This window comes from Rhineura floridana, chromosome 7, assembly GCF_030035675.1.
Source record: "Rhineura floridana isolate rRhiFlo1 chromosome 7, rRhiFlo1.hap2, whole genome shotgun sequence".
Classification (NCBI taxonomy): domain Eukaryota; kingdom Metazoa; phylum Chordata; class Lepidosauria; order Squamata; family Rhineuridae; genus Rhineura; species Rhineura floridana.
In genome coordinates, this window is record NC_084486.1 from 123088563 (window position 1) to 123113489 (window position 24927).

Sequence of the window (24927 nt, forward strand, 5' to 3'; positions counted from 1 at the left end):
CTGGGAACTGTAGTTTGCTAATGGTGCAGCTTCACAGAGCTACAATATTCAGAATTCCCTAGAAAGAGGGATTGATGGTTAAACCACTCTGGGAATTGTAGTTCTGTGAGGGGAACAGGATCCTCCTAACAACTCTTGCACCATTAGCAAACTACAGTTCCCAGGATATTTGGGAGGGATGGCATGGCTGTTTAAAGTGGTATGATATTGCTTTAAAAGTATACCTTCACCAACAGGGAGAGGATGCTTGGGGGCAATTGGGCCAACCACTCTGGTCATTTCCCTATCTCAGTAATCAGCAAGGACATTGACCAGTGGCATTGGTAAAGTCTTAAAAGGCCTCAGGCCCATGGCATACATTTGCTTGGTTCAGTGTTTTTCAAATAGTAGGCCAGGATCCACCAGTAGGCCTCAGGACACTTTCAGGTGCGCCTCAGTGCTACAGCCTGTCAGATGCTCTCTTGCTTGGCCACCCCACCCCCTAGCCTTTTGGTTACACCAGTGCCAGCAGTAGCAGCTCCTTGTATGCTGAGTAAAAATGGCAAGGAGAAAGAGAATTTTAGAGGGGCAAGAGAGTCTCCCTCCTCTGAGGGGAAAGGGCCAGAGGAGGAGATGAAGTAAATTATAAAGTGAGATAAAAGTTCAATATTTGTAACAAATAATAATAAAGTAACAAAACTGGGATAGAAAGGAAGAGGATAAGAGAGGAAGCTGTTACAGGAGGAAGAAGTGAATGTAAAACTATCATGGAAAAGGGATGGAAGAAACTGTGTGTGTGTGTGTGTATGTATGTAAAATAAGGTACAAGTTGAGTGTGAATGGGAGAAGAAATTACAGGAAATGGGTAAAAAATACTTTGAGAGGCATGTGGGAGTAGGAAGGGAAAAACAAAACAAAAAAACCACTTAGAGCCTCTGGATCAGCAAATTCTTTCTGAAAGGGAGAGGCTGAGTCATGAGAGCAAATATTCATACTTACCTTGAAGAAAGCAAAACTATGGAACTCCTTGCCAGAATGGCAAAGAATTTAGCCATTTCCAAACATGTATTATATATCAGTAGAAAATGTCAATAATTGCCAGCTGGTTATGCCAAACTGCCTCTATTTGATTGGCTTTGTCCCTGCACCACTATTTTGTGACTGATGGGTCTCTAATTTTTGTCTCAAGTGGGCCCTGGGGGTAGAAATTTGAGAAAGGGAAATGATCAGGAGATATGGAGCCCTGCACAAAAGCCCCAAGGCTCAGATCCCTGGCATCAACTATTGATTTAACTGTATTCCAGAGGTTCCCAAACTGTGGTCTGTGGACCACCAGTGATTCATGGAGCTTCATTCACATGGTCCATCACATCTCCACATTATTCATACTGATTTTTAATTGTATTTTTATTGAGTCTTTTTATTTCTTGTATTTTATTGTATTACAGTTTTTCTATGGAATGCACACTGTCATACAACACAATATAAGAAATAAAAGAAGAAATAAAAAACCTACTGAAAATTGCAGTGAGCATTACAATTGCTACAACAGGTAGAAAATCATTATGTAGTCTGCCAAGACTCACAGCAATTTTCAGGTGATCCAGGGGGGGAAAGTTTGGGATCTATGGCTGTAAACATTTAGCATGTATGCAACATCCATAATATAATAGGTCCATAATTGAAGAACAGTAAAATATAGTGTTTAAAAATACAGTAAAATATAATTTCAGCCCTAAGGAAAAAAATCACCTTTTAATTTTTTTTTTTAAGTAAGGTTATCTAGCTGTCTTTCTGTAGCCCGGACAAAACACTCAGGTGGCAGCTCTCTATAAAATGATGAAGACTGCAATCCTAACCCAGTACCTGGAAGTAAGCCCCATTTAATTCAACAGGACTTACTTCCGAGCAGACATGAGTAGGATTGCTCTGCAAGTATATATTGCTTGGGGGTAAGTCTCATTAACTCAGTGGCACTGCGACTGCAAACACATGATTTACCACTAAGCCGACTTGCAAATAATCGGCCTCTAAAACGCCATACAAAGTTTAGAAGTCAGTCTCATTGCAATCCAACAAAATTTACTCCCATGTAACTGTGCATACGATTACTACGGAGTAATCCATATAGAATTTAACAGGGCTTACTTCCGAGTAAACACGCATAGGCTTAGGCTATAACCGTCCTACGGACACTCGCTGGGAGAAAGCCTGACTAACGGAACCCAACGACGCTTTCATCCGAGCAATCACACATCGGCAGGAAGGACCTTGATAGAATGCTCGGTAATGCTGCACATGTCTGGTAGGGATACAAGAAGCCACAGGACGGACTTCCGCCCTACTTCTAGTTTCTTGCCGGGCTAACTGGTTGGTTGCCGGGGTAACGAGGAAGCGGCGTGTTTCGTGGTTGTGTGTGTCCACAGAGCTCGCTGCTCTCTCGCTCGCTCTCCCTCCCAGTGCTCTGCTGACCTCCTGCCCGGTGAGTAAAGCTGTAGTCCTTTGCACACTAACCAGGGAGTAAGTCCTGCTCAGTGAGAGTTTACTTTGCATCAGGGAGTCCCCATCAGGCAACTGTTTGTCCCAGTCCTGCACGCTTACGGGGAAGGGCTGTAGCTCAGACGTAGAGTATCTACTTTGCATGAGGAAGATCTCAGATTCAATCTGTAGCATCTCCAAGTCAGTAGCGGTACCAGGAAAAAAAATCTGGGGGGGGTGGCATAGAAGGGGCAAAGTATATTTTTAGGTGGGTGTAATATACAGGGTGGGGAGCAAACTCCTTGTTTGGGAAATGCTTGCTCCCCTTGGCGCAGGCCTCCCTCCAAGCAGAGCTGGAAGAGCTCCTTGTCTGAGACTCTGGAGAGCTGCTGCAAGTCAGTGTTGACAGTACTGATCCAGATGGACCAATGGTCTGACTAAGTTTCATATGTCCTAAGTTCCAAACTTTCCCTTCAGTCTTGGTCTAGCTGTGTATGTGTCCTCCATGGATTAATTAGAAGCATGGAAATAAGAGTGGTACTTCTGCAGAGCGTTCCTTTTTGCAAGCAGGCTCAGTGATGGGCTACTTTTTTGCCATGATGGTGAAGCAGTCACTTTGGGTGGCAGATTCCAGAAGAGGATGCCAAGGGCAAAATTTTAAGCCATGGGGGAACTAAATCAAAAAGAGGCTCCAAAAAGCCATTTTGTAAAAAAAGATTGTTTGGAATCAGTATTAATATTAGAAAAGAAATATTTGGAAGTTAACAACAAAATTTCCTCAACGTTCTGTCTTTCATAAAGGATATAAAACCTCTTCTGAAGGTGCTAGCCTCCAGGTAATTGTTTTAAATTTGTTTCTAAAATACACAAAATACCTGTTGGGTATGCTTTAAGTTTGATTCCTGCATCGAGCAGGGAATTGGTGTTTCTTTAAACTAAATTAAGCACACAAATTACATGCAGCACAACACTTATAGGCCCTTCCCAACTCTACTATTCTATGATTCCTCTCATGGACCAGGAGCTTGGGAAGCTGGAGTGCTGTGACAGGGACATCATATTGCATTGTATTCAAATTGTAGTATAATGCAATACAATATTACAATAGAAGCAATAAAAATACAGTTAAAAAACAAGTTTGACTCAGTTTGACCGATGGATCCAGGGTGTGGCCAATGCATCATTGCGGGAGGGAGTGGTTCCAGTCACCTAGAAAGAGGCGGTGATCTGACCACTCCTGAAAAAGCCCACCCTGGACCCATTGGTTTGTGACAACTACCGACCGGTTGCAAATACCCCCTTTTTAGGGAAGGTGATTGCAGTTGCAAGTACTCTTGGATGAAACAGATTATCTTGATCCATCCCAGTCTGGGTTCAGGCCTGGTTATGGGACTGAATCGGCCTTGGTCACCCTGATGGATGACCTTTATCGGGAGAAGGACAGGGGGAGTGCAACTCTGTTATTCTTACTTGATTTCTCAGCGGCTTTTGATACCATTGACCATGGTATCCTTCTGCGTCAACTTGGTGAGCTGGGTATTGGAGGCACTGTTTTACAGTGGTTCCGATCCTATGTCCAGGGTCGCTCTCAGAGAATAGCATTAGGTGACTGTCTTTCAGCCCCCTGGCAGTTGTGCTGTGGGGTGCCGCAGGGTACCATCCTGTCCCCCATGCTGTTTAACATCTATATGAAGTCCTTGGGCAGTCATCAGGAGCTTTGGGGCGAGGTGTCAGCAGTATGCATTGCTGACGATACCCAGCTCTATTTCTGCAAAACATCTGAATTGGAAGAGGCCATGCAAGCCCTTGACCGCTGCCTGGACTTGGTGGTGGGCTGGATGAGGGCCAATAAACTGAGTCTGAATCCTAGAAAGACAGAGGCACTGACTTCCGGGAAGGGTGACTTAGCCTGTGCCTGCTTTTGAGACGGGCTCCTGCCTCAAAAGAAGCTTATTCAGATATATCAGTCAGTTTTTTCTTTTTTTTTTGACTGATTAAACTTCTCCCGGGTAGGGAGAAACGAAGAGATTAACCTCAAAGCCTATTTTTGTTGGGACGACCAGATCTCATTAATTTATGGGACGAGGTCCAGCCGACGAAGGTGGGACGGATTTTCAACAGCAAGCTCTATCTGTTAAAGCGAACGTTCATCTTATCTTCTAAGAGAGAACGCACTAACAGGCAAGCACCCTTCTTTCTATATTTTTCTTTTACTTGACTTAAATTGTTGCTGTTTAAAAGAGATTTGCCAGATTGATCGGTTTTTGACATCTCACTGGGGAGCCGTAACTTCTCTCTGCTACGCACTAATTAATAGCTTATCTCTGTTTTTGTTGCAAAAAGCTGTCCTGGATTTGCATTCTAAAGATACACACAGAAGAGGGATTTCTATTCCAGATTTTTATTTTGAAAAATATTATACTGTTTTGAGACTACTCTCTTTTTGGTCTATTTTATTTTGACGAATCTGTTTCTTGACGATTGCCATTAATTGCTTCGATCCTGGGAACTGCATTTTGTTTACTTAACTATTGGAGAGATAAGGCTGTCTGCTCTGTTTATACTGTGATGTCACCAAGTTTGGAGTATTAACCCAATTGTTGCTGAAATAAGAAGTGGTTTTCCTATATTTTTCTTTTAAAATGGCAATTAAGAAAGTGGCTGAGAATCTGGAAATAACTATGTTTCAGAGAATAATGGATGAGATTGAGATAACGAAAATTGAATTGAGTAAAATGAAGCAGGAGATTAAAGATATAAGGGTCCCTGTGAGAGAGGTGACCCTGGAAGGGGTCCCTGTGAGAGAGGAGACCCCGGAGATTGGAACAGGGGTCCCTGTGAGAGAGGAGACCCTGGAGACTGGAATAGGGGTCCCTGTGAGAGAGGAGATCCCGGAGATTGGAACAAACGTGGAACAGGAACAAGATTTGGAGTCTATGGACTTTAGAAATAAAATCTATTGTTTGGAACTCAATGTTATCTCTGAAGAAATTAATGAAGATTCTAGAGATAAAGTTATCAATGGCATGGATTATCTTCTGGACTGGAATGATGTGATGGAGCCCAATATAGAGAAAATCTATGGAATTAACTGCAGCCATGTGACAATGGAAAAACTTTTAAGAGATGACCCAGTGTATTTTGAAAAAAAGAACAGAGATATGATTTTACAGCAGTATTTCAGCAACTTATTCAGAATGGATGGCAAGAAAATATTTGGGATAGAGGTAATTCCCATCAGACTCTTACTATATGACTATGGCTTTGACAGCAAGATTATTATGGAATACTGATAATGGAAGATTGGATATTGAAATTACTGGACTTAACAAGACTACTGAAGATGGAAGATGGAAAATGGAACTAATAGAGATAATAGAACAATGGCTACTGAAATTACTGAACCTAACAGATTCTGATGTGATGGATTAATTGAAATGTTTATTTTGACTATGGTTATGACAATAAGATTATCATAATTAGTAATGAGATGGATTAATCGATATGCTTATCTGGAAAAAAAAAATTGATAGATATATTTCTTAAAGAATTGAAACCTCTCTTTGACTTTTTGTGGAAAGAATAAAGTAATGTTTATGAGATTTGATGATTAAGTAAGATAACTACTGGAGGAAAGTGATTTTATAATATGACTTAAGAGACAGGATTGCTATATATTATAGACTTATAACTGATTTGATCTTTGACAAATGGGAAGTCAATATTTTACTCTTTATTTTTTATTTTTGTTTTTTGTTTTTTTTTTTTCTTTTCTTTTTTTCTTTTTGTTTAACTATTTTTGATTTTGTTTTTTGTCTTTGAATGTTTTATGATTTTGTCTTGTATGTTTTATGAAAATCTGAATAAAAATTATTGAAAAAAAAAAAAAAGAAAGACAGAGGCACTGTGGGTTGGTGGTTCCCGAGTTCGGATAATTGGTCAGTTGTCTGCTTTGGATGGGGTCGTACTCCTTCTGAAAGAGCAGGTCCATAGTCTGGGGGTGCTCCTGGATCCATCTTTGTCGCTAGAGGCCCAGGTGACCTCAGTGGCTAGGAGTGCCTTTTACCAGCTTCGGCTGGTAAGACAGCTGCATCTGTTTCTAGACCGGGATATCCTGACCACTGTTGTCCACGCACTGGTAACCTCCAGGCTGGATTACTGTAATGCGCTGTATGTGGGGCTGTCCTTGAGGTTGATCCGGAAGCTGCATCTGGTGCAAAATGTGGCAGCGAGATTGCTTACTGGGGCAGGGTATCGCCAACATGTCACCCCGCTGCTGAAGAACTGCACTGGCTGCCCATTTGCTACCAGGCCAAGTTCAAGGTTCTAGTTTTGGTGTACAAAGCCCTATACAGCTTGGGACCAGGATACCTGAAAGACCGTCTTACCCGTTATATACCCAGTCGATCACTGCGCTCTGCAGGTGAGGGCCTCCTGCAGATACCATGATATCAGGAGGTCTGTTCTGCATAGGGTTGCTAGGTTCAGGGCTTGAGACTGATCCTGTATCTTTAGGAGAAGAGAAAGTCAGCCAAGTGCAGGTGTTCTTGGAACACTGTAACGGGAAAAACCACAAGGTGGAATTCTCCCTTCCCCTTGCACAACTTTCAAAGATACAAAAGACCTCTTGGAAGCTGGGCCTGACAACCAAGAGGTCTTCTGTATCTTTACAAGTTGTGCAGGGGGAAGGGAGAATTCCACCTTGTGGTTTTTCCCGTTACAGTGTTGCAAGAACACTTGCACTTGGCTGACTTTCTTTTCTCCTAAAGATACAGGATCAGTCTCAGGCCCTGAGCCTGGCAACCCTAGTTCTACACAACATAGGAAATGGACCTTTAGTGTGGGGGCACCTACCCTGTGGAATTCCCTCCCCTTAAATAATAGGCAGGCACAGTCTCTTATCTTTTTGGTGCCTTTTGAAGACTTTCCTCTTTCAACAAGCCTTTTAAGTTGAGACCTATCCCAGTGTGCTTCTGTGTTGGAATTGCTTTTTAATATGTTTTTTAAAATAATATGTTTTTAACCCATTTTCAAATATGTTTTTAAAGCTTTTTAAAATGTTCTTAAAGTTGTTTTGTTTTGGTGTATTTTAAGGTCTGTTTTTATAATGTTTTGATGTGTTTTTAGCGCTTTTGTTTGCCGCCCTGGGCTCCTGCTGGGAGGAAGGGTGGGATATAAATCATATATATATATATATAAATAATCAATATGAATATTTAATACGGATATGCCACAGACCACCCGAATGAACCTCATGGACCGCTGTTTGGGAACCCCTGCTTTAGATGGCAATATGTATTACTTCAAAATGTAGTAAGCCAGCTGTGCTCTGTTGGGGGCCTTTCTGTTTATTCTTCTGAACGGGGCCCAGGACATCTGCCCCAGAGTGCTGCCCTGATGGCACCACTGGAGAGGAATAGGTCAGAGGGATTGAACTCCTTCCCCACCCTTTTCAATGATGCTTTTAATGGTTAGCAGCATGCTTTTGTTTTTTACTTCACTGACCTTGGGCCAGTCACTGCCTCTCAGCCTCAGAGGGAGGCAATGATAAACCCCCTCTGAATACCGCTTACCATGAAAACCCTACTCATAAGGTTGCTGTAAGTCGGGATCGACTTGAAGGCAGTCTATTTCCATTTTCACTAGGCAAATCAGATGCAAAGAAGGTGGACAAGGGCCCTTGTATTTTGATGGTTCTGTGACGAAATATGAATTTTGGCAGGTGTTTTTTTCTCAAATGTAATTTGCAAAATATTCATCTATCTTTAAATTTGTTTACTATTCCTTTGCCACACCCTTCCATCAAGAAGCTCAGAGTGGCATACATGATTCTTCCTCTTTTTTATCCTCACATAAACCCTGATACTTCTGAGGCTGAGAGTACCAGTGACTGGCCAGTGAGTTTCAAGGCTGAGAGGGGATTTGAACCTGGATATACTCAGTGCTAGTCCAACATGCTAACCACTACACCGTTTTGATTGTTCATAAGATGGGATATGAGGTAGCTGTGGCAGCTGTCAGTTGTTTCTTCTGTCTGTCTTCCTCCCCTACTTGCAATACATAAGAATTTGTCTCACACTCGGGATGGGGAACCTGTGGCTCTCCAGATGTTGGGCTGCAGTCTCATAATCCCTGACCATTGGCCATGCTGGCTGGGGTAGATGGGAACTGGAATAAAATGACATCTGGAAGGCCACATGTCTCCCTACCCCCTTACACTGAGTCAGTTCCATCCAGTACAGTACTTTCTACTCTGACTGTTGACAGCTCTGCACAATGGGGGCACTGTCCCAGTTGTGCTACCTACCTCAGATGTTCAGTTTACAAAGTATGTATTCTCCCATTGAGCTATGACTCCTCCCTGGCAGTAGTGAGCAATCATGATTCCTTCTTTGCCCTAGTGGGACTATGAAGGAATTAGACTGTTGGGAAACAAAAACTATAAATCGTGCATGTAGGTTAGTTTGAGAACTAAGGGGTTAATTGGAAAAATCTTGCCTGTCCCAAGATCAAATTGGAAGGTGGAAAAATCATCGAGGCAGGTGTGGGTTGCATGTAGGCAGTGTCTGCTATTGGCATTAAGGTCCTGCACTTCCTTGAGGTTTGTGACTTGGGATGTAAGGGAGTAATGTAGCCCAAGGGTATATGAAGGAAGCAGATGAAAGAAAGCCAAATCAGGTAGCATCTCACAATGGTGATAAGGCTAATGGAGAATGAAGAAAGGAGGGCTGGAATTCTAACACAAGTCTTTACCTTAGAGATCTGCCTAGATGAGGGAAAGTTAGATTGGGTTATCCTCCATTATTCTGCTGTTTTCTATTGCTTCTTTGGGAAATTGTTTTGTGTGCTTGTAACCATTTTTACATTGAAAACTTTCTTTTTCCTCTAAGAACAACCTTTTTATCCTTTTAGTAAACTTTTGATCTTAATTCATAAAACCTTGTAGTCTCTCTTTTTTTTAAAACCACCCCATATTTAATAGCATTTATCCCTACACTACTTGGAGGTGTTCTTGAGGAGACACAAGGGAATTTTTAGCTGTTTGGTGAAAGTCAGTCTGGGAGAAAAATGAAATCTTTCACCTGGTGCCAGTGGAAGTCAAATAGGAAAGGTGGACCAACAGAGGAAGCACTCTGTTTGGCCAGGATCTCCCTTTTACATGTAACTCTACAAGGGTAGGAAAGGTATTTTGGATCAGGGCTCCATGAGGTGAGGGTGCATTTTTTTGGGCTCCCACAAATTCCTCCCATCTTCACGTCACACCACAACCAATCCAAGGAAAGATGAGGTCTCTCTTGTCTAGCTCTAGGTTACATTGCAGGCAGAGCTTGGCTCCTGAGGTTGATACAAAGCCTCATTCCTGACTTTAAATTCCAACATTTTTACAAGAAAGGTATTACTCTAACACTTTTATTAACACTTTTATTTCTCTCTCTTTCCTTCTTTTGGAAGAAAGTCTATGCATGTGAATAACACAGCGTCTCTTATAGTCTCTATAGTTCTATCAGTTGATTTGGTTAGACCTTGCTCACAATATCCATGAACTGTAAATGAACACTATATTTTTCCTATTTTTCCTTTGAATAAAATTATTTTTTATTTTATCTTTGTGTGCTTTCTTATTTATTGATTGATTTGATTTAAATCCCGCCCTTCTTCCCAGCACAAGCCCTGGGTTGGGTTGTGGGTGGATTACATACATGGTCAGCATGCAGTTTTAACTCTATTAGATCTAAGTATGTTTTGGGTCACTTGCAGTATACACATGTCTGGGGGATTCGCATGTACATGGGTTTTTACAAATGCTGGAGAATGGTGGCCAGCGGGGGTGGCCTAGGACCTCTAAAATGGCAAACGTGTCTTTCTGAACATGTGGAAGGTCCAGACACCTGGAGTACCATATAGTTAGCTCTGAAATGTGTGTGAAGCATTTGTGTGCATGTGTTTCCATGCTTTCATCTCCTATTGAATATTTTAAGGAGGAAGTTCTGGCAAATGGTAATGATTAGAATTTGAAAGGTAAAAAGGCTTCCTTTGAACAAACACTGCTCTGCTCTCCTTGGCAACTGGAAATGGTTAGTCCATGAATGACTGAGGGCAAAGCATTCATAGGAACTAAGAAACTTGAGTAGGTCTGTTTAGGGTTCTAATTGGGCAGAACTATTCCTATTGGGAGATCCAGTTTTGATCCCCAGAAGTGCATTGAGACCCAGTTTTGATCTCCAAGCAGCTTTTTACTCTTTCTCCTGCGAAATCCCCTGGAAATTTTACTTCTGTTGTCAGAGTGCCTCAGGATAAGAACCTGACCAGGGATCAGATTGTGCTAACTGGGTTTTTAAAAACTCTGGAGATTAAGATCCAATCCCGCAGGATCCTGTAATTTGTTTTCCCTGTCCCTTAAATTGGCTTATTTTTCTGGTCATTTTGCTCTGTGGTGATGCTGGTGGCCACAGCACTCCCGAAGGGACAATGGTCTAGAAACCTATAAAATAATGATATTGCCTAGAACAAGTTTTGTTTTTCACCATTTGTCAATCTTTTTTCTCTCTAAATTTTAAATGTCTTTCTTTTTTATGTGGTTCTGTTTTTTGTTGTGGATATTAAATGAATGTGGCCTGCATTCAAGTCAAGAATTGCAGAAAAGGGAAAGGTTTTATTTTTGTTTTGGTTCCCTGACTCAATACAAAAGTATTAAGTAATACAGAATTGGGTTTGGGTATCCAAATATTAAAAATATTGATACCAAAGTTAATAAAATAAATAAATAAAAATGTCCACCTTTAATCTCGAACAAATAGTGTGTATATATGTATGTGTGTGTATGTATATACACACACCAACAAATAAACATCAAATGTCTAAAAGCTAATATATCACAATGTCAACTAATACAGCCATCAATGTTGCGACAAGTCAGATGTGGCATACAAATACTTAGATAGTAGACCAAATATGTTTCTACCCTAAATGGGTCTTCTTCAGTGGTCAATTTACATACAATATATGATTCAATTTTGTCACTACATGCACAGTTTGCTGTTGTAACAAAACATAATATAATGTCCTGTCTATTCCTAAAAACATATTTGTATCCTTTGATGGATCTGGATTTATCATGTAGTTCGCCCAATCATTCCTACTTGTAGGACCTTTTCCAAATTCTCTCACAGGTCAGCTAGCAAATAGTAAATGCTGAACTTGTGTGAGAGATTTTTGCTGCTGGTTTATGAATTGTATGTTTGCGTGTGACTGCATAGCTTATGGAAAAGAATGTGTGTTAGAAGAATGATTATTCAAAATGAATTTTCAGTTAGTGTGAATGAAACCTGATGGTTTGCCTCCTCCCATTCTTATTCCTTCCTTTAGGTTTGTTTAAGCTAACTTCTTTCTGAGCACAAAGGGTTAACAAGGATTTTGTGTATGTGGATCACAGAGGCAGAAGTATTTTCTTCCCCCTTAGACTTCCTTTGTTGTCTCAGTCCCCTTCCCCCTTAATATAGTACATTTATGTTTTCAAAAGATCCATCCCCAAATATTTACAGCTGGAAATCAGGGCAGGCTGTATAGTGTGCCTGCCATGTCCCCCTCTTAATCAATAATCACAAGCCTCCCTTCCCCAACAGAAACTTCCAAGTTGCTTTCATTTTAGGTAGTCATCTGAGTTTGAACCCCCCACTTTGAGATATAAAACAGATTCCTTAAGAAATCAAGTTTAGTAATTACTCCAAAATCTAGGCAAATGTGAAAAGGTTTCATTTACAACCCATTTCTACAAGCAGTTCTACAAAGATTATCTGGATCCATTTCAGTCGGGTTTCAGGCCTGGTTTTGGCACGGAAACAGCCTTGGTTGCCCTGTATGGTTGTCAGGAGAGAGACAGGGGGAGTGTGACTCTGTTGATTCTCCTTGATCTCTCAGCGGCTTTCAATACCATCGACCATGGTATCCTTCTGGGGAGACTAGCTGAGTTGGGAGTGGGAGGTACTGCATTGCGGTGGTTCCGCTCCTACTTGGCAGGTCGCCTCCAGAAGGTGGTGCTTGGGGAACATTGCTCGGCACCCTGGACTCTCCAGTATGGGGTTCCTCAGGGGTCAGTTCTGTCCCCTATGCTGTTCAACATGTACATGAAACCATTGGGTGCGGTCATCCGGAGCTTTGGAGTGCGTTGCCATCAGTATGCTGATGACACGCAGCTCTATTTCTCCTTTTCATCTTCTTCAGGTAAGGCTGTCAGTGTGCTGAACCGGTGCCTGGCTGCGACAATGGACTGGATGAGGGCTAATAAACTGAGGCTCAATCCAGACAAGACTGAGCTGCTGCTAGTGGGTGGTTCTTCTGACCGGATGGTGGATGTCCAGCTTGTCCTGGATGGGGTTGCACTCCCCCTGAAGGAGCAGGTCGTAGCTTGGGGGTTCTCCTAGAATCATCTCTGTCACTTGAGGCTCAGGTAGCCTAGGTGGTGCGGAGTGCCTTCTACCAACTTCGATTGGTGGCCCAACTACGTCCCTATCTGGATAAGGATAACCTGGCTTCAGTTGTTCATGCTCTGGTAACCTCTAAATTAGATTACTGCAATGCGCTGTACGTGGGGCTGCCTTTGAAGACGGTTCGGAAACTGCAGCTTGTGCAAAATGCAGTGGCCAGATTGGTAACAGGGACCAGATGGTCCGAACATATAAAACTGATTCTGGCTCACTTGCACTGGCTTCCTGTATGTTTCCAAGCTCGATTCAAGGTGCTGGTTTTGACCTATAAAGCGTTACACGGCTTGGGACCACAATACCTGATGGAACGCCTCTCCCGATACGAACCCACCCGTACACTACGTTCAAGATCAAAGGCCCTCCTCCGGGTGCCTACTCCAAGGGAAGCTCGGAGAATGGCAACAAGGGAGAGGGCCTTCTGAGTGGTGGCCCCCAAATTATGGAATTATCTTTGTGACGAGGTGCGCTTGGCGCCAAGACTGTTACCTTTTCGGCGCCAGGTCAAGACTTTCCTCTTCTCCCAGGCATTTTAGCATGTGTTTTATATTGTTTTAAATTTTTAAATTGTGTTTTAAATTGTTTTTTAAAAGATGTATCTTAAATTGTATTTGTTTTTAGTTACTGTAAACCGCCCAGAAAGCTTCGGCTATGGGGCGGTATACAAGCATAATAAATAAATAAATTTTGTATTGGCAAAATTTTAAGCCATGGGGAACTAAATAAAAAAGAGGCTCCAAAAAGCCATTTTGTAAAAAAAGATTGTTTGGAATCAGTATTAGAAAAGAAAAATAAAAAAGTTAACAACAAAATTTCCTCAAGGTTCTTTCTTTCATAAAGGATATAAAACCTCTTCTGATGGTGCTAGCCTCCAGGTAATTGTTTTAAATTTGTTTCTCAAATACACAAAATACCTGTTGGGTATGCTTTAAGTTTGATTCCTGCATCGAGCAGGGAATTGGTGTTGCTTTAAAGTAAATTAAGCACACAAATTACATGCAGCGCAACACTTATAGGCCCTTCCCAACTCTACTATTCTACGATTCCTCTCACGGACTAGGAGCCTGGGAAGCTGGAGTGCTGTGACAGGTACAAAAGCAGTGATGCAGTTAGGTAGTTTTAGACTCTGATCTTAACTGCTTTTATGCCCTGCCACTCACTGTTTAGATCGGTGGTTGCCAAACTTTTTCCTCATGGACCACTTGAAAACTGCTGATGGTCTTTACGGACCACTTAATGATTTTTCTGCCTGTTGCAGCAATTGTGATGTGCAGTGCTGGATGATGTATGATTTTTGATTGCTTCTTTTATTTCTTATGTTATATTGCATTGTATTCAAATTATCGTATAATACAATACAATATTAAAACAGAAGCAATAAAACTACAGTTAAAAATCAATATGAATATTTAATATGGATATGCCACAGAGCACCCGAATGAAGCTCATGGACCGCTGTTTGGGAACCCCTTCTTTAGATGGCAATATGTATTACTTTAAAATGTAGTAAGCCAGCTGTGCTCTGTTGGGGGCCTTCCTGTTTATTCTTCTGAATGGGGCCCAGGACATCTGCCCCAGAGTGCTGCCCTGATGGCACCACTGGAGAGGAATAGGTCAGAGGGGTTGAACTCCTTCCCCACCCTCTTCAATGATGCTTTTAATGGTTAGCAGCATGCTTTTCAGATTGCCACCCAGAAACCTTAGCCCCACATGACAAGTTGCACATGGTGAAATGCCTGTCTTCCATTGCACCTAGTCACCATGGCCTCCACCCTCCATCTCTTAAATTGCGTTATAAAAAACAGAGGGGGGAGGGTTCATTTGGATTTTCTTTTTCAAGTGTGAAAATATATAAAGCCAGTAACACACACACACACACATACGCCCCTGGAAATGGTTAAGAGAGCCAGAAACTGAACTACAGAGCTTGGAAGATTACTTTTAAAAAGGAATAAATTACAATTACTGTTACATGGCCCCAAAAAGGAATAAATTACTAGTACAATTACAGTTGTTCTGAAAGAAATGGATTACTGTTACTCAAAAGTAATCACTGCAATTACAATTAAGCTACTTTAAAAAAAACTAGAGTGCCTACAAGGTGCTGGCCTTGGATGTTGCACACCTAAGTAGCCTAAAACAATATTAAAAGTAAGCGCACGCGCACACGCACACGCACACACACACACACACACACACACAGAGGTATTAGAATAATTCTTTTTATCCATAAGATAGCAGGGTAGTCTCTTTGCTGGTAAGGGAGGCGGGGAGGGAGACAGAAGCCACCGCTCAGATCTGTGCGTGTCAAACCAAGCGCAACCCTCCCACTCTCAGCCAGCAAGCAATGTCTCTCTCACTCAGCCACCTCCCAGACCCCTGCCCTGCCACCAACTAAGGTACACCCACCAAAGCAAACATTTTCCTCAGGGGTTCAAAAAAGTTAAAACACTGCAAATGCAGCAAAGTAGCCAGGGAGGGTGGCGGAGGCTGCTTCATGCACCAAGTGCAAACACAGTATTAACATACATAACACACACACACATATGCACGTCATCATTGTCTCTCACCTCCACAGTTCTTTATCTCCAGTACCCTTCTGCCTCCATCTCCTCCTTCATCCACGTCCTTGTCCTCCGGCTCCTTTCTCCTTCCACTCCATTTTTCACCACCACCTCCCATTTTTTAAACAATTGTTTTCTCCATTCCACCCCCCATCTCTGGCCACCTCCTCCCTCATTGCCTCCTGAACACCCACAGAGCATGAGAGAAGAGCGAAGCTGCACAGAAGCCCAGTTTGAGGCACATGGTTTTCATCCACAAATCAGAGGAGCAGAAGACTTCCCCTGCTCCCCCCACAGTAATGCCCAAAGGTAATGCTGGAAACATTACAATTACTCCTCAAAAATAATAAAATTATTCCTATTACAATCAAAATGGGAAGAAATCACCCATTCATTCCTCAAAAAAGTAATAAACTGCAAGTAATTCCTTTTTTGTAACTAATCACTTCCAAGCTCTGCTGAACCACTATATCATAAGGAGCCAAGCTTACCTGGTTCTGTCATGCAAAGGTGCTCTTAAAAGACCAGTTCACACAACAAATGTGCAGTCACCTTCCTGACTGCCAACACGTTCTACAATGAGTGGTCATTGAAAAAACATTGTCATGATCATGGGAACTGCTGAGTGGCTGCATATCAGTTACATATAGGTGAGATCACACATTACATTTGCCCACATGAATGCTTGCCTGGGGAAGGTTAGGATTACTCACTTGAGTAACAAGTGGATTGTGTGAGCAGGGCTGACCCAAATACACAAGAATTCTGGATTAACTGGAAGGTGGAGAATGTACATATATTTTGTAGAGACAATAACTTGCGAAGATTCATAACATTAAGAGCTAACAGGAGATAATCTGTTTTGCCCCATTGAACATTATGAAGGTGAGCTGTTAGTTTCCCTTTTACTGTAACAAGTCAGTTCTCTACTGTTTTGCAACAGGAGGAGGAGGAGGAGGTGGTGGTGGCTAGACTGTAGATGGAGTCTTCCACCCCCTTCAGCTCCTCTTAGCACCTAAGGCCTGATGTTTCTAAAAGCTTCAGAGTAAAGGTTTTAAAGCACCTCAGTTCCCTCATATATAGAAAAGGAGAGGTAGTGTAGGTTGGTGCCTTGGACTTCATTTACTCCCTGCCTCCATGTAACAGGTGACTGTCATTGTGAGCATCTATGCTTCAGAACTCCTTTAGCAGCAACCTGCTCTCTACCCCCAACAATACATCAGCACCACTCCCGAAGGGCAGGTGTTTGGGTTCCCACTCTCTGCAAACCCTTGACTTTTTGTGTTCACGTTACAGCTGATTGGGTTTTGTAAGCCTGTCTTCATGTGTGGATGTTGTTTTCAGATTGTGGTATTGGTTGGAATATTACATAGGTACTTAAGTTAATTTTTGTCTGTTTATAATCTTTTAACAGTTTTCTGTGACAGTCCTGGGAAGCGCTATTTAAACTATTGGAGGACATGGACCGACACATTCCTGTGCATCCATTACCAGAGGAAATCCAAAAGGTATGTGGCAGTGAGGATTCATGGTGGTTTCTTTATGCTGGCATGATATATTTTATGAACCTCTTGGTTTCTCTGCAGTTTGTCACCTTGTCCAGACCAGTACTCTTATTGCATTTCCAATCCATTTCTGTCTATTGCTGCTCAATAGTAATATCTGCACACTTCCTGTACATGCACACTCTGTGCCTCTTGGAACCTGTGGTTTTCAAAGAAATGTCTTTGTGCAAATGAACCCATGCACACCGCAAATAATTTGTTAGTGTGTGGAATCTGTTGGAGAAAAAGGGAACCTTGAGAGGGGAGGGATTGTGAAGCAGCCATACATAGTTTCTGCCAACTAAAAGCTAGTGGGAAATGAAAAGGTTTGATAATGACTAGGAAGATAGCCAGGCAGAGGGACGGCATAGATCTTACCTCCTCTAAATTGCAAGAAGGTTTTACCTCTTTAATGAATCACAAGGTTTTCCAGGAGATTTTTAGAAGTGAAATGCAAATACTACCATACCTTTTCTGTTTCATGTTCCATTCATATGAATTTAGGTGAAACATTGGAGTGCTAAGGTCATTATAAAAACTGAAAATGAAATCTCTCTTCTCAGCATTTTGTCATTATAGTTATCCAATTAATGATTAGCTTTCCTGTTTAAAATACTCAAAGTAAATGACATTCTGTAAAAACTTGGGGTATGTTTTTGCCTTTCTCTCCCAATCCATCCCCTCAAGAGCAAACTTCTGTGCGCTCAAAGAGATTCCATTCTACAGCCTCCTCCCACATGCCTTGAAGTTCATGATGCACATATGCATTGCTGAGCATGGAGGCGAGACAGGATCAGAAGAATATAACTAGACAATATAATTAATTAGACAATAGAATAAAAATAATGATACATTGGTAAACTAGGCACAGTAGAAGCACATAAAACCACTTACTAATTAAAATCTAGGGAAGGCATTTTTTCTGTTGAAAAAACGTGTATGCAAACACATAGTTACATGAATGTGCCTTTTTTACTGGAATGCATTCATAAACCATACTGTTTGGAGAAGAGGCTAGGGAATGAAATTGCCTTTGTAATGGTATGCCATTTGTGTCGGGCAGCACAATCCCAAACATGGGGAACCAGTGGGAGGTGGGGCCCGGCGTAAAGCTCCATGGTATCCACTCTCCGTTCAGGCTGGCTGAGCTTTAGCTCTATTGGGACCTGTGTACAGGAACCGGACGGGAAGAGCTGGCTCCTACAAACAGGCCTACTGGGGAGTAAGCAGTCCCCGTAGGCTGCCATTGTAATTTTTTTACTGCGCCAGCCTATTAGCCAGCAGAATTCTCATTGGGATCAGGACCCGTAGGAGCACTCAGAGGGGGACTTGGATGCTGCATAAGTCTCCCCCCACGGTTCTTCCCCTGCAATGCCCTGTTTTCAGGGCTTCCACTGATGTCTGCCAGGCTGGCCCATCCCTGGTGGATCCCTGGTAGCGGGGGGCTTCAGCTGGTGGTACCAGGAGCCTGCCAGCTTAGCTGGGGGGCCGCTGTATCCAACTCCCCCACCCCTCCCTAACAGAAATATGAGTTGGATTGCGCCCATAGCTAATTAACAAGCACAGTTTATGTTGCTTTTGAAGCCCTCATTAGCTATATAACAGGAACTATGGATGTAAGTTGTTAATGAGTCAGCATTTTCCTGTTATTCCAGGGCAGTGAAACAAAAGACAAAGATGGAAATTGAATGAAACCTGAATATGCTATTTACATGTAAAAAACACTTTGTTCCAGTTTAGTTTTTAACTGTAAATCAGGCAATGAGTTACAGTACTTTTCAGAATTTGCCTGTGTTTTCAAAAACCTTATTTTGTATTTTTCAGGAAAAATAAGCAAATTTATATCCCCACCTTCCTCCCAGAAGGAGCCCAGGACTGCAGCAAACAATTATAATAATATTCTTGTACACATGCCAGTTTGTCATTTATTTTTTGCTAAATAATTCTTGAGAAGTGACTCATAATAACCCTTTTTTAATAGGCTGATAGTAGAAACAAATAAGCCTGCAATACTATGCATACTTAACTAGGAAGTAACATCTGTTTGAACTCAGTGGGACCTACATTCCTATTAAACATTCTTTGGAGTAGCTTTTCAAGCTTACCTATGTATTTGACACTGCATTAATTTATCTTTGGAAAGATAAATGACTGTATTGGTAATAAAATGGTAATGTTTTTCATGAGATATTTTTGAACAACTGCTAAATAATTAAGGACACTTTTTTTCTTCTTGTTGAACTCCTGGCAGAGAAGTTGGATTATTTTATTGTGCCTAGTGGAGACTGATACTTAGGAAGGATGGAAGAAGGGTAGGAAAGAAAGGTAATTTGACTAAATAGATAAAATAAAAAGGGTTGATAAGTATGAAATAAGGAAAAATAACAGTAGCCAGGAATGGGGGCAACCCATTTTGATTTATTTTGACTTGATATCATTTTACATTTTGTTTCCTACTGATTCCTTTTCTGCAGCCATATCAGAAAATAGTATATATGTGGAGGAAGTAAGCCCCATTGAACACAATAGGACCTCATAACATGTGATTTGTTTTTCCATAACACTAAGCCAAACCATGGCTTAGCATAAATAGCTAAACATGTGGGTTCCTGGAGAGAAGATAGTGGCCACTTTGCTTAGCATTTTGTCCAACCACTGGGTTAATCTGACTCCAGACAAGCCATGAGCTATAGCTAAGATTTGTTCTGTGGCTTACTGCTTATGGTTTGTCTGGGGAAAACAAACCACGAACCTGAGTTTGGAGATAACACTAAGTGGGCAACACAATCCAACTGACAGGTAGCTGGTAGGAGGGGGGCCAGTGGAGAAGGAGCCAGTGGAAAGCTCCACGGCATCCACTTTCCACTCGGGATCTGCCTGTCCGGCTGAACAGAGGCTCTGTCGGGAGCCACATGTGGGAGCCAGATGGGAAGAGCCAGCTCCCATGAAGAGATCTACCAAGGAGGAAGCTTTCTGCATAGACCACCGTTGTCATTATTTATTCTGCCGGCCTTTTTGCCTTTGGAAATCTCGTGTGGAGTGGGACTTGGGAGAGTGGCCTGAGGAGGACTTGGATCTTGCTTACGTCTACCTCTGTGGCTCCTCCCCTGCCATGCACCCCCAGTGGTGCCGGCAGGGTCTTGGTGGCGCCGTGACTTAGTGAAGACAGGGGGCTTCTGCTGACAGAGCCAGGAGCCTGTCAGCAGAGCCAGGGGTCCGCCTCATCTAACTCCCCCCAGCCTAGCACAAAATCAAATTGGATTGTGCCCTAAACCATGGCTTAGCTCACAGCACCACAGCAGCAGGATCAGAGAAGGAGGAGCAAAGTGGCCATGATCTTCTCCCTTGGTGCCTGTTTGTTCGAACTAAGCAGCGGTTTAGTTTATTGCTATGTGCAGATTGGGCTGCTTTATCTGCTTGTGCTGCATAATAATATTCTTTATTAATAATAAGAATTCTTTATATGTAATTTGACTGTCATTGTATTGGTAATACAATCACGTCATAGGCAGAGCTTGGAAAAGTTACTTTTTTGAACTACAACTCCCATCAGCCCAATCCAGTGGCCATGCTGGCTGGGGTTGATGGGAGTTGTAGTTTAAAAAAGTAACTTTTCCAAGCTCTGGTCTTAGGTTGCAATCCCGCACACACTTACCTTTGAATTAGTCCCAATGAATTCAGAAGCACTTTACTTCTGAGTGTGTATATATACAATGACGCTGCATTTTTCAAACAGAGAATTTTGTAATTCTAGATGCTAAAATGAAAAGGCTTAACATATAACTATTTTGCAACTATTTTTCAGTATGAACTGCCTTGACTTATGGCCCTGAACACCAAAGTACATATTTTTAAAGCAGATGTCATGATAGGGACACGATAGAAGGGCACACAAGAGCTTTGTGTAATGCATAATGTGCCACAGATCTCTTGACAATTTCATTTTTTTTTACGCAAGATTAAAATAATACTTTCATTATGAATGAGGGGTTAGTATCTCAGCATTCTGCCATACACAATCACCTTTAATCGAGCAAGGGAGAGCTGTCAAAAAACTGCAGCTCATAAATTCCCTTGCTAGATGAGGAGAATCTGCATGTGCATCTAGAGAGCATTTACTGCCTGTTGCTAGATCAGGGACTGTGCATGCAGAGTTTAATAGCACTTGGTTCCTTTAAAGCTGAGAGCACTGATCACCTGGAGGGGCCGAAGGGTCATTCATAAATCGTCGAGGGAGGAGACCTGCAGCAAAGTTGTGACTCTTTTGCGAGAAGTATGGACTCTGAACATTTTAAACCATATTTACATTGTGTTTCTGCTTGTTGTGGTGCCAGTTCCTTGTTTCAGGGAACCCTTGGGCAGGATAGTCTCCTGTTAGTCCCCCTCTCAGAGTGTGTCCATTTCCTTCTTCTCACCACTGTTGCCATACCCGTTTGCTTCCCTCCCCCATTCTGCTGCCACGTGGGCCAAATTCACACCAACCTCCAGAGAGAGAGAGAGAGAGAGAGAGAGAAGTTGTGCTGTGGTTACTCCTCCTTCTCACTCTTTTTACTTCTTGCTCGTTTGCTTGCTTTGCGAGGGAGGTTGTCCGACCCAGAGACGAAGGAACCAGGCTGAGACGAGGAGTGATCTGTTTCTCGTTTATTAATGTGATGGTCACATCCAAAGCGGTGCTCTTCATAAACCTGTCTACCCTGTCTCACTACTTTCCCTAGATATTCTACCTAAGCAGTCTCTGCAGCATGTGGGGAGAGTTGACTCAGCACTAGAGTCTTGGGAGGCACCTGCTTAAGTAGGGAAAGTCTTCGCACGTAAACGATGGCTCCATTGGAGTTCCACCCTCTGAAAGTCTCTCTTCTCACGCGGGGCGAGGGGGGGCAAGCCTCAGACAGCCCATCCGACAGTGGGGCTTCGCTAGGTGACAACGCGAGCTCGGAAAGTGGGATGCTGATTGGCTGGGAAGCGTTTGAAGTGCCAGGCAGGGATTCCTGCATGAGTGGGGTTGGCGCGAGTGAAGGGTCTCTTCCCAATGGTTCAGGCGGGGGACTTGCAGGCAGGGCTGGAACTGCCCTGATGGGGGTGCCGGCCATGGGAGTCTGCGAGCTGTCAGAGCCCTCCCTTCCTCCAATGTCCCCAGGAACCTTGTCCTCCTCGACTCCACTCCCTGATCTAACTCTCCCTGTGCCTGGGGCACAACAGAGGTGAACAAGCAGCAACAGGAAGGAAGAGGAGCATCAGGGCCAGGAGTCATAGAATCATAGAATAGTAGAGTTGGAAGGGGCCTATAAGGCCATCGAGTCCAACCCTCTGCTCAATGCAGGAATCCAAATCAAAGCATTCCTGACAGATGGCTGTCCAGCTGCCTCTTGAATGCCTCCAGTGTCGGACAGCCCACTACCTCTTTTGGCAATTGGTTCCATTGTTGTATGGCTCTAACAGTCTCCAGGGACTGTCTGTGGGCCCTGTACTGGGGCATGTCCCTCAGCAGGTGCTCCATGATGTTGACCTCTGATGCCAACTCTGGTTTGAAGCAATGTCTGTAAGGAAGTACAATCCTAATTATAACACAGATCAGTTATTTTTACTGCATTTAGCATGAGGCATGGTGTATTGGTTGAAATGTGATGGCACAGTATTGAGCTTGTTTTTGTAGGGCTATCATTTAGTACTGGGGCAGGGAACTTGGAGCCCTAATTTCATGCAGCCTACAGAGATGGGGTGGCATAGAAAGAGAGCCAGTAAGCATGCTGTACAGTCCTGAAATGCTGCAAACTTGGCTTCCTCATTATACTTTTCCTTTGGATCAACAGACTTTCATGGGGAAAAAGATCCTCCAGCCCTGATTGTTTTACATCATTACTTAAGTTGGTGCTGATAGAATGAGAACATAAGGAAGAGCCTGTTGGATCATGTCAAAGGATGATCCAGCATCCTGTTCTCACAGTGGCCAGCCAGATTTATTTATTTATTTATTATTAAATTTGTTAGTCGCCCATCTGGCTGGTTGTCCAGCCACTCTGGGCGACGTACAAGATAAAACAGTATATAAAACAATTAAAATTTAAAAACAGTAGAAAACTAGCCCATCTCAAACGCCCGCCTAAAAAGCCAAGTCTTCAGGGTCCTGCGGAAGCTCATTATAGACGGGGCATGGCGTAGGTCACTAGGGAGGGAGTTCCAAAGGGCGGGGGCCACTATTGAGAAGGCCCTCTCTCGAGTCCTCACCAGCCTAGCTGTTTTGACTGGTGGGATCCAGAGAAGGCCCTCTGAGGTTAATCTTGTTGAGCGGCATCCCTGTCGATGCTCCTTCAGATAGGCTGGGCCACAACCGTATAGGGTTTTAAAGGTTAAAACCAACACTTTGAATTGAGTTCGGTACACAACCGGTAACCAATGCAACTCCTTCAACACAGGAGTGATGTGATCTCTACGGCGGCTGCCTGCAATCAGACGCGCCGCTGCATTCTGTACCAATTGTAACTTCCGAACCGTTTTCAAGGGTAACCCCACATAGAGCGCATTACAGTAGTCTAGGCGAGTGGTGATCAGGGCATGTACCACCGGTGGGAGCAGATGGTTGGGAAGGTAGGGGCGTAGCCTCCGTATCAGATGGAGTTGATACAGAGCTGCCCGGCTTACAGCTGAAACTTGAGCCTCCATAGACAGCTGGGAGTCAAGAATGACCCCCAGGCTACGGACCTGGTCTTTCAAGGGCAATCGTACCCCGTTAAGCACCAGGTCTATATCTCCCAACCTTCCCTTGTCTCCCACAAACAGCACCTCGGTTTTGTCAGGATTCAGCTTCAGCTTATTCCTTCCCATCCAGCCACTCACCGACTTCAGACACTTGGACAGGGTTTCCACAGCCAACCTTGGTGAAGATTTAAATGAGAGATAGAGCTGCGTGTCATCCGCATACTGATGACATTGCAGCCCAAATCTCTTGATGATTTCTCCCAGCGGCTTTATATAGATGTTAAAGAGCACTGGAGAAAGGATAGAACCCTGTGGCACCCCACAAGTGAGGGGCCAGGGATGCCTATAGGAAGCCTGCAAGTAAATGTCTTTGCTTTTTCATGACTCCCCTGCTTTCCCATTTGACAGTCTTCACATTTTCTGCATTCGTCTGTACCTGGGTCCCCCCTTATTGGCTTAGCCTTCCACTTTCTTGCTATATCATGATCTCTAAACACACACATCCACCTATAGCTTCACAGTAAATAATGCTATATCCAGAAGGCTACAGAGGCTTCTACTCTTACTAGCTTTGGTGACTTTAAAAAGGTATTAAATAAACTAATTTAGCTATGCTGGCCTAATGGATCCTCCATGTACAGGGGCAACATATTTCTGAATACCAGATGCTGGGGATAAACAAGTACAAGGCTTGTCCCATGCCGCACAATATTCTAGACTCACCCATATTCCCATTAAGTGTAACATATTTTTATGTGAGTGAGTGAGTGAGTGAGAAATAGTTTCTGAAATACATATCTCACATGAGATGTGACATATCGTATGGCTAGGGCAGACCATGATACTTGAATATGCAGAAATAATTTGAGAATTCATTTTTAATTCTTATAGGGAGGCCAGTTATACAAGTGGTGATTTATCTACTATAAGGTCTTTTTGAAAATACCTTTTATATTCCCATGGTAGTTTACAAATATATATGTACATACATTTTAAAAAATGCAAAAAAATACAAGAAGCTAAAATCCAGAAAAGCATAAAAGCAGCATTAAACAGCAGGATTAAAATTGCATCTAAAAGTTGGGAAAATAAAATGGTCTTTGCCTGGTATCAAATGGTCAATAGGTAGGTGTCTGGCAAATCTTCCTGGAGAGAACAATCCACAACTGGGGTGCCACCACTGAG

The 24927-nt window shown here is 42.7% G+C and overlaps 1 protein-coding gene across 5 annotated transcripts in view; it reads left to right on the forward strand.

The window, feature by feature from the left end:
• Positions 1–449: 449 nt before the first annotated feature.
• LEKR1 (leucine, glutamate and lysine rich 1) overlaps positions 450–24927 on the forward strand; it is a 132053-nt gene continuing 107575 nt past the window's right edge. For 2 of the 5 annotated variants that reach the window (XM_061637130.1, XM_061637128.1), the window contains exons 1-2: positions 16593–16648; positions 16917–17010. Coding sequence is in view for 4 of the 5 variants with exons in the window: in XM_061637128.1 (XP_061493112.1) it covers positions 16963–17010 (48 nt within the window). In the remaining variant the exon portion in view is untranslated. Of the gene's footprint in view, positions 630–1854; positions 1932–1982; positions 2462–16592; positions 16649–16916; positions 17011–24927 lie in introns of those variants that run through there. The other 3 variants (XM_061637129.1, XM_061637127.1, XM_061637126.1) reach the window with 3 other exon arrangements.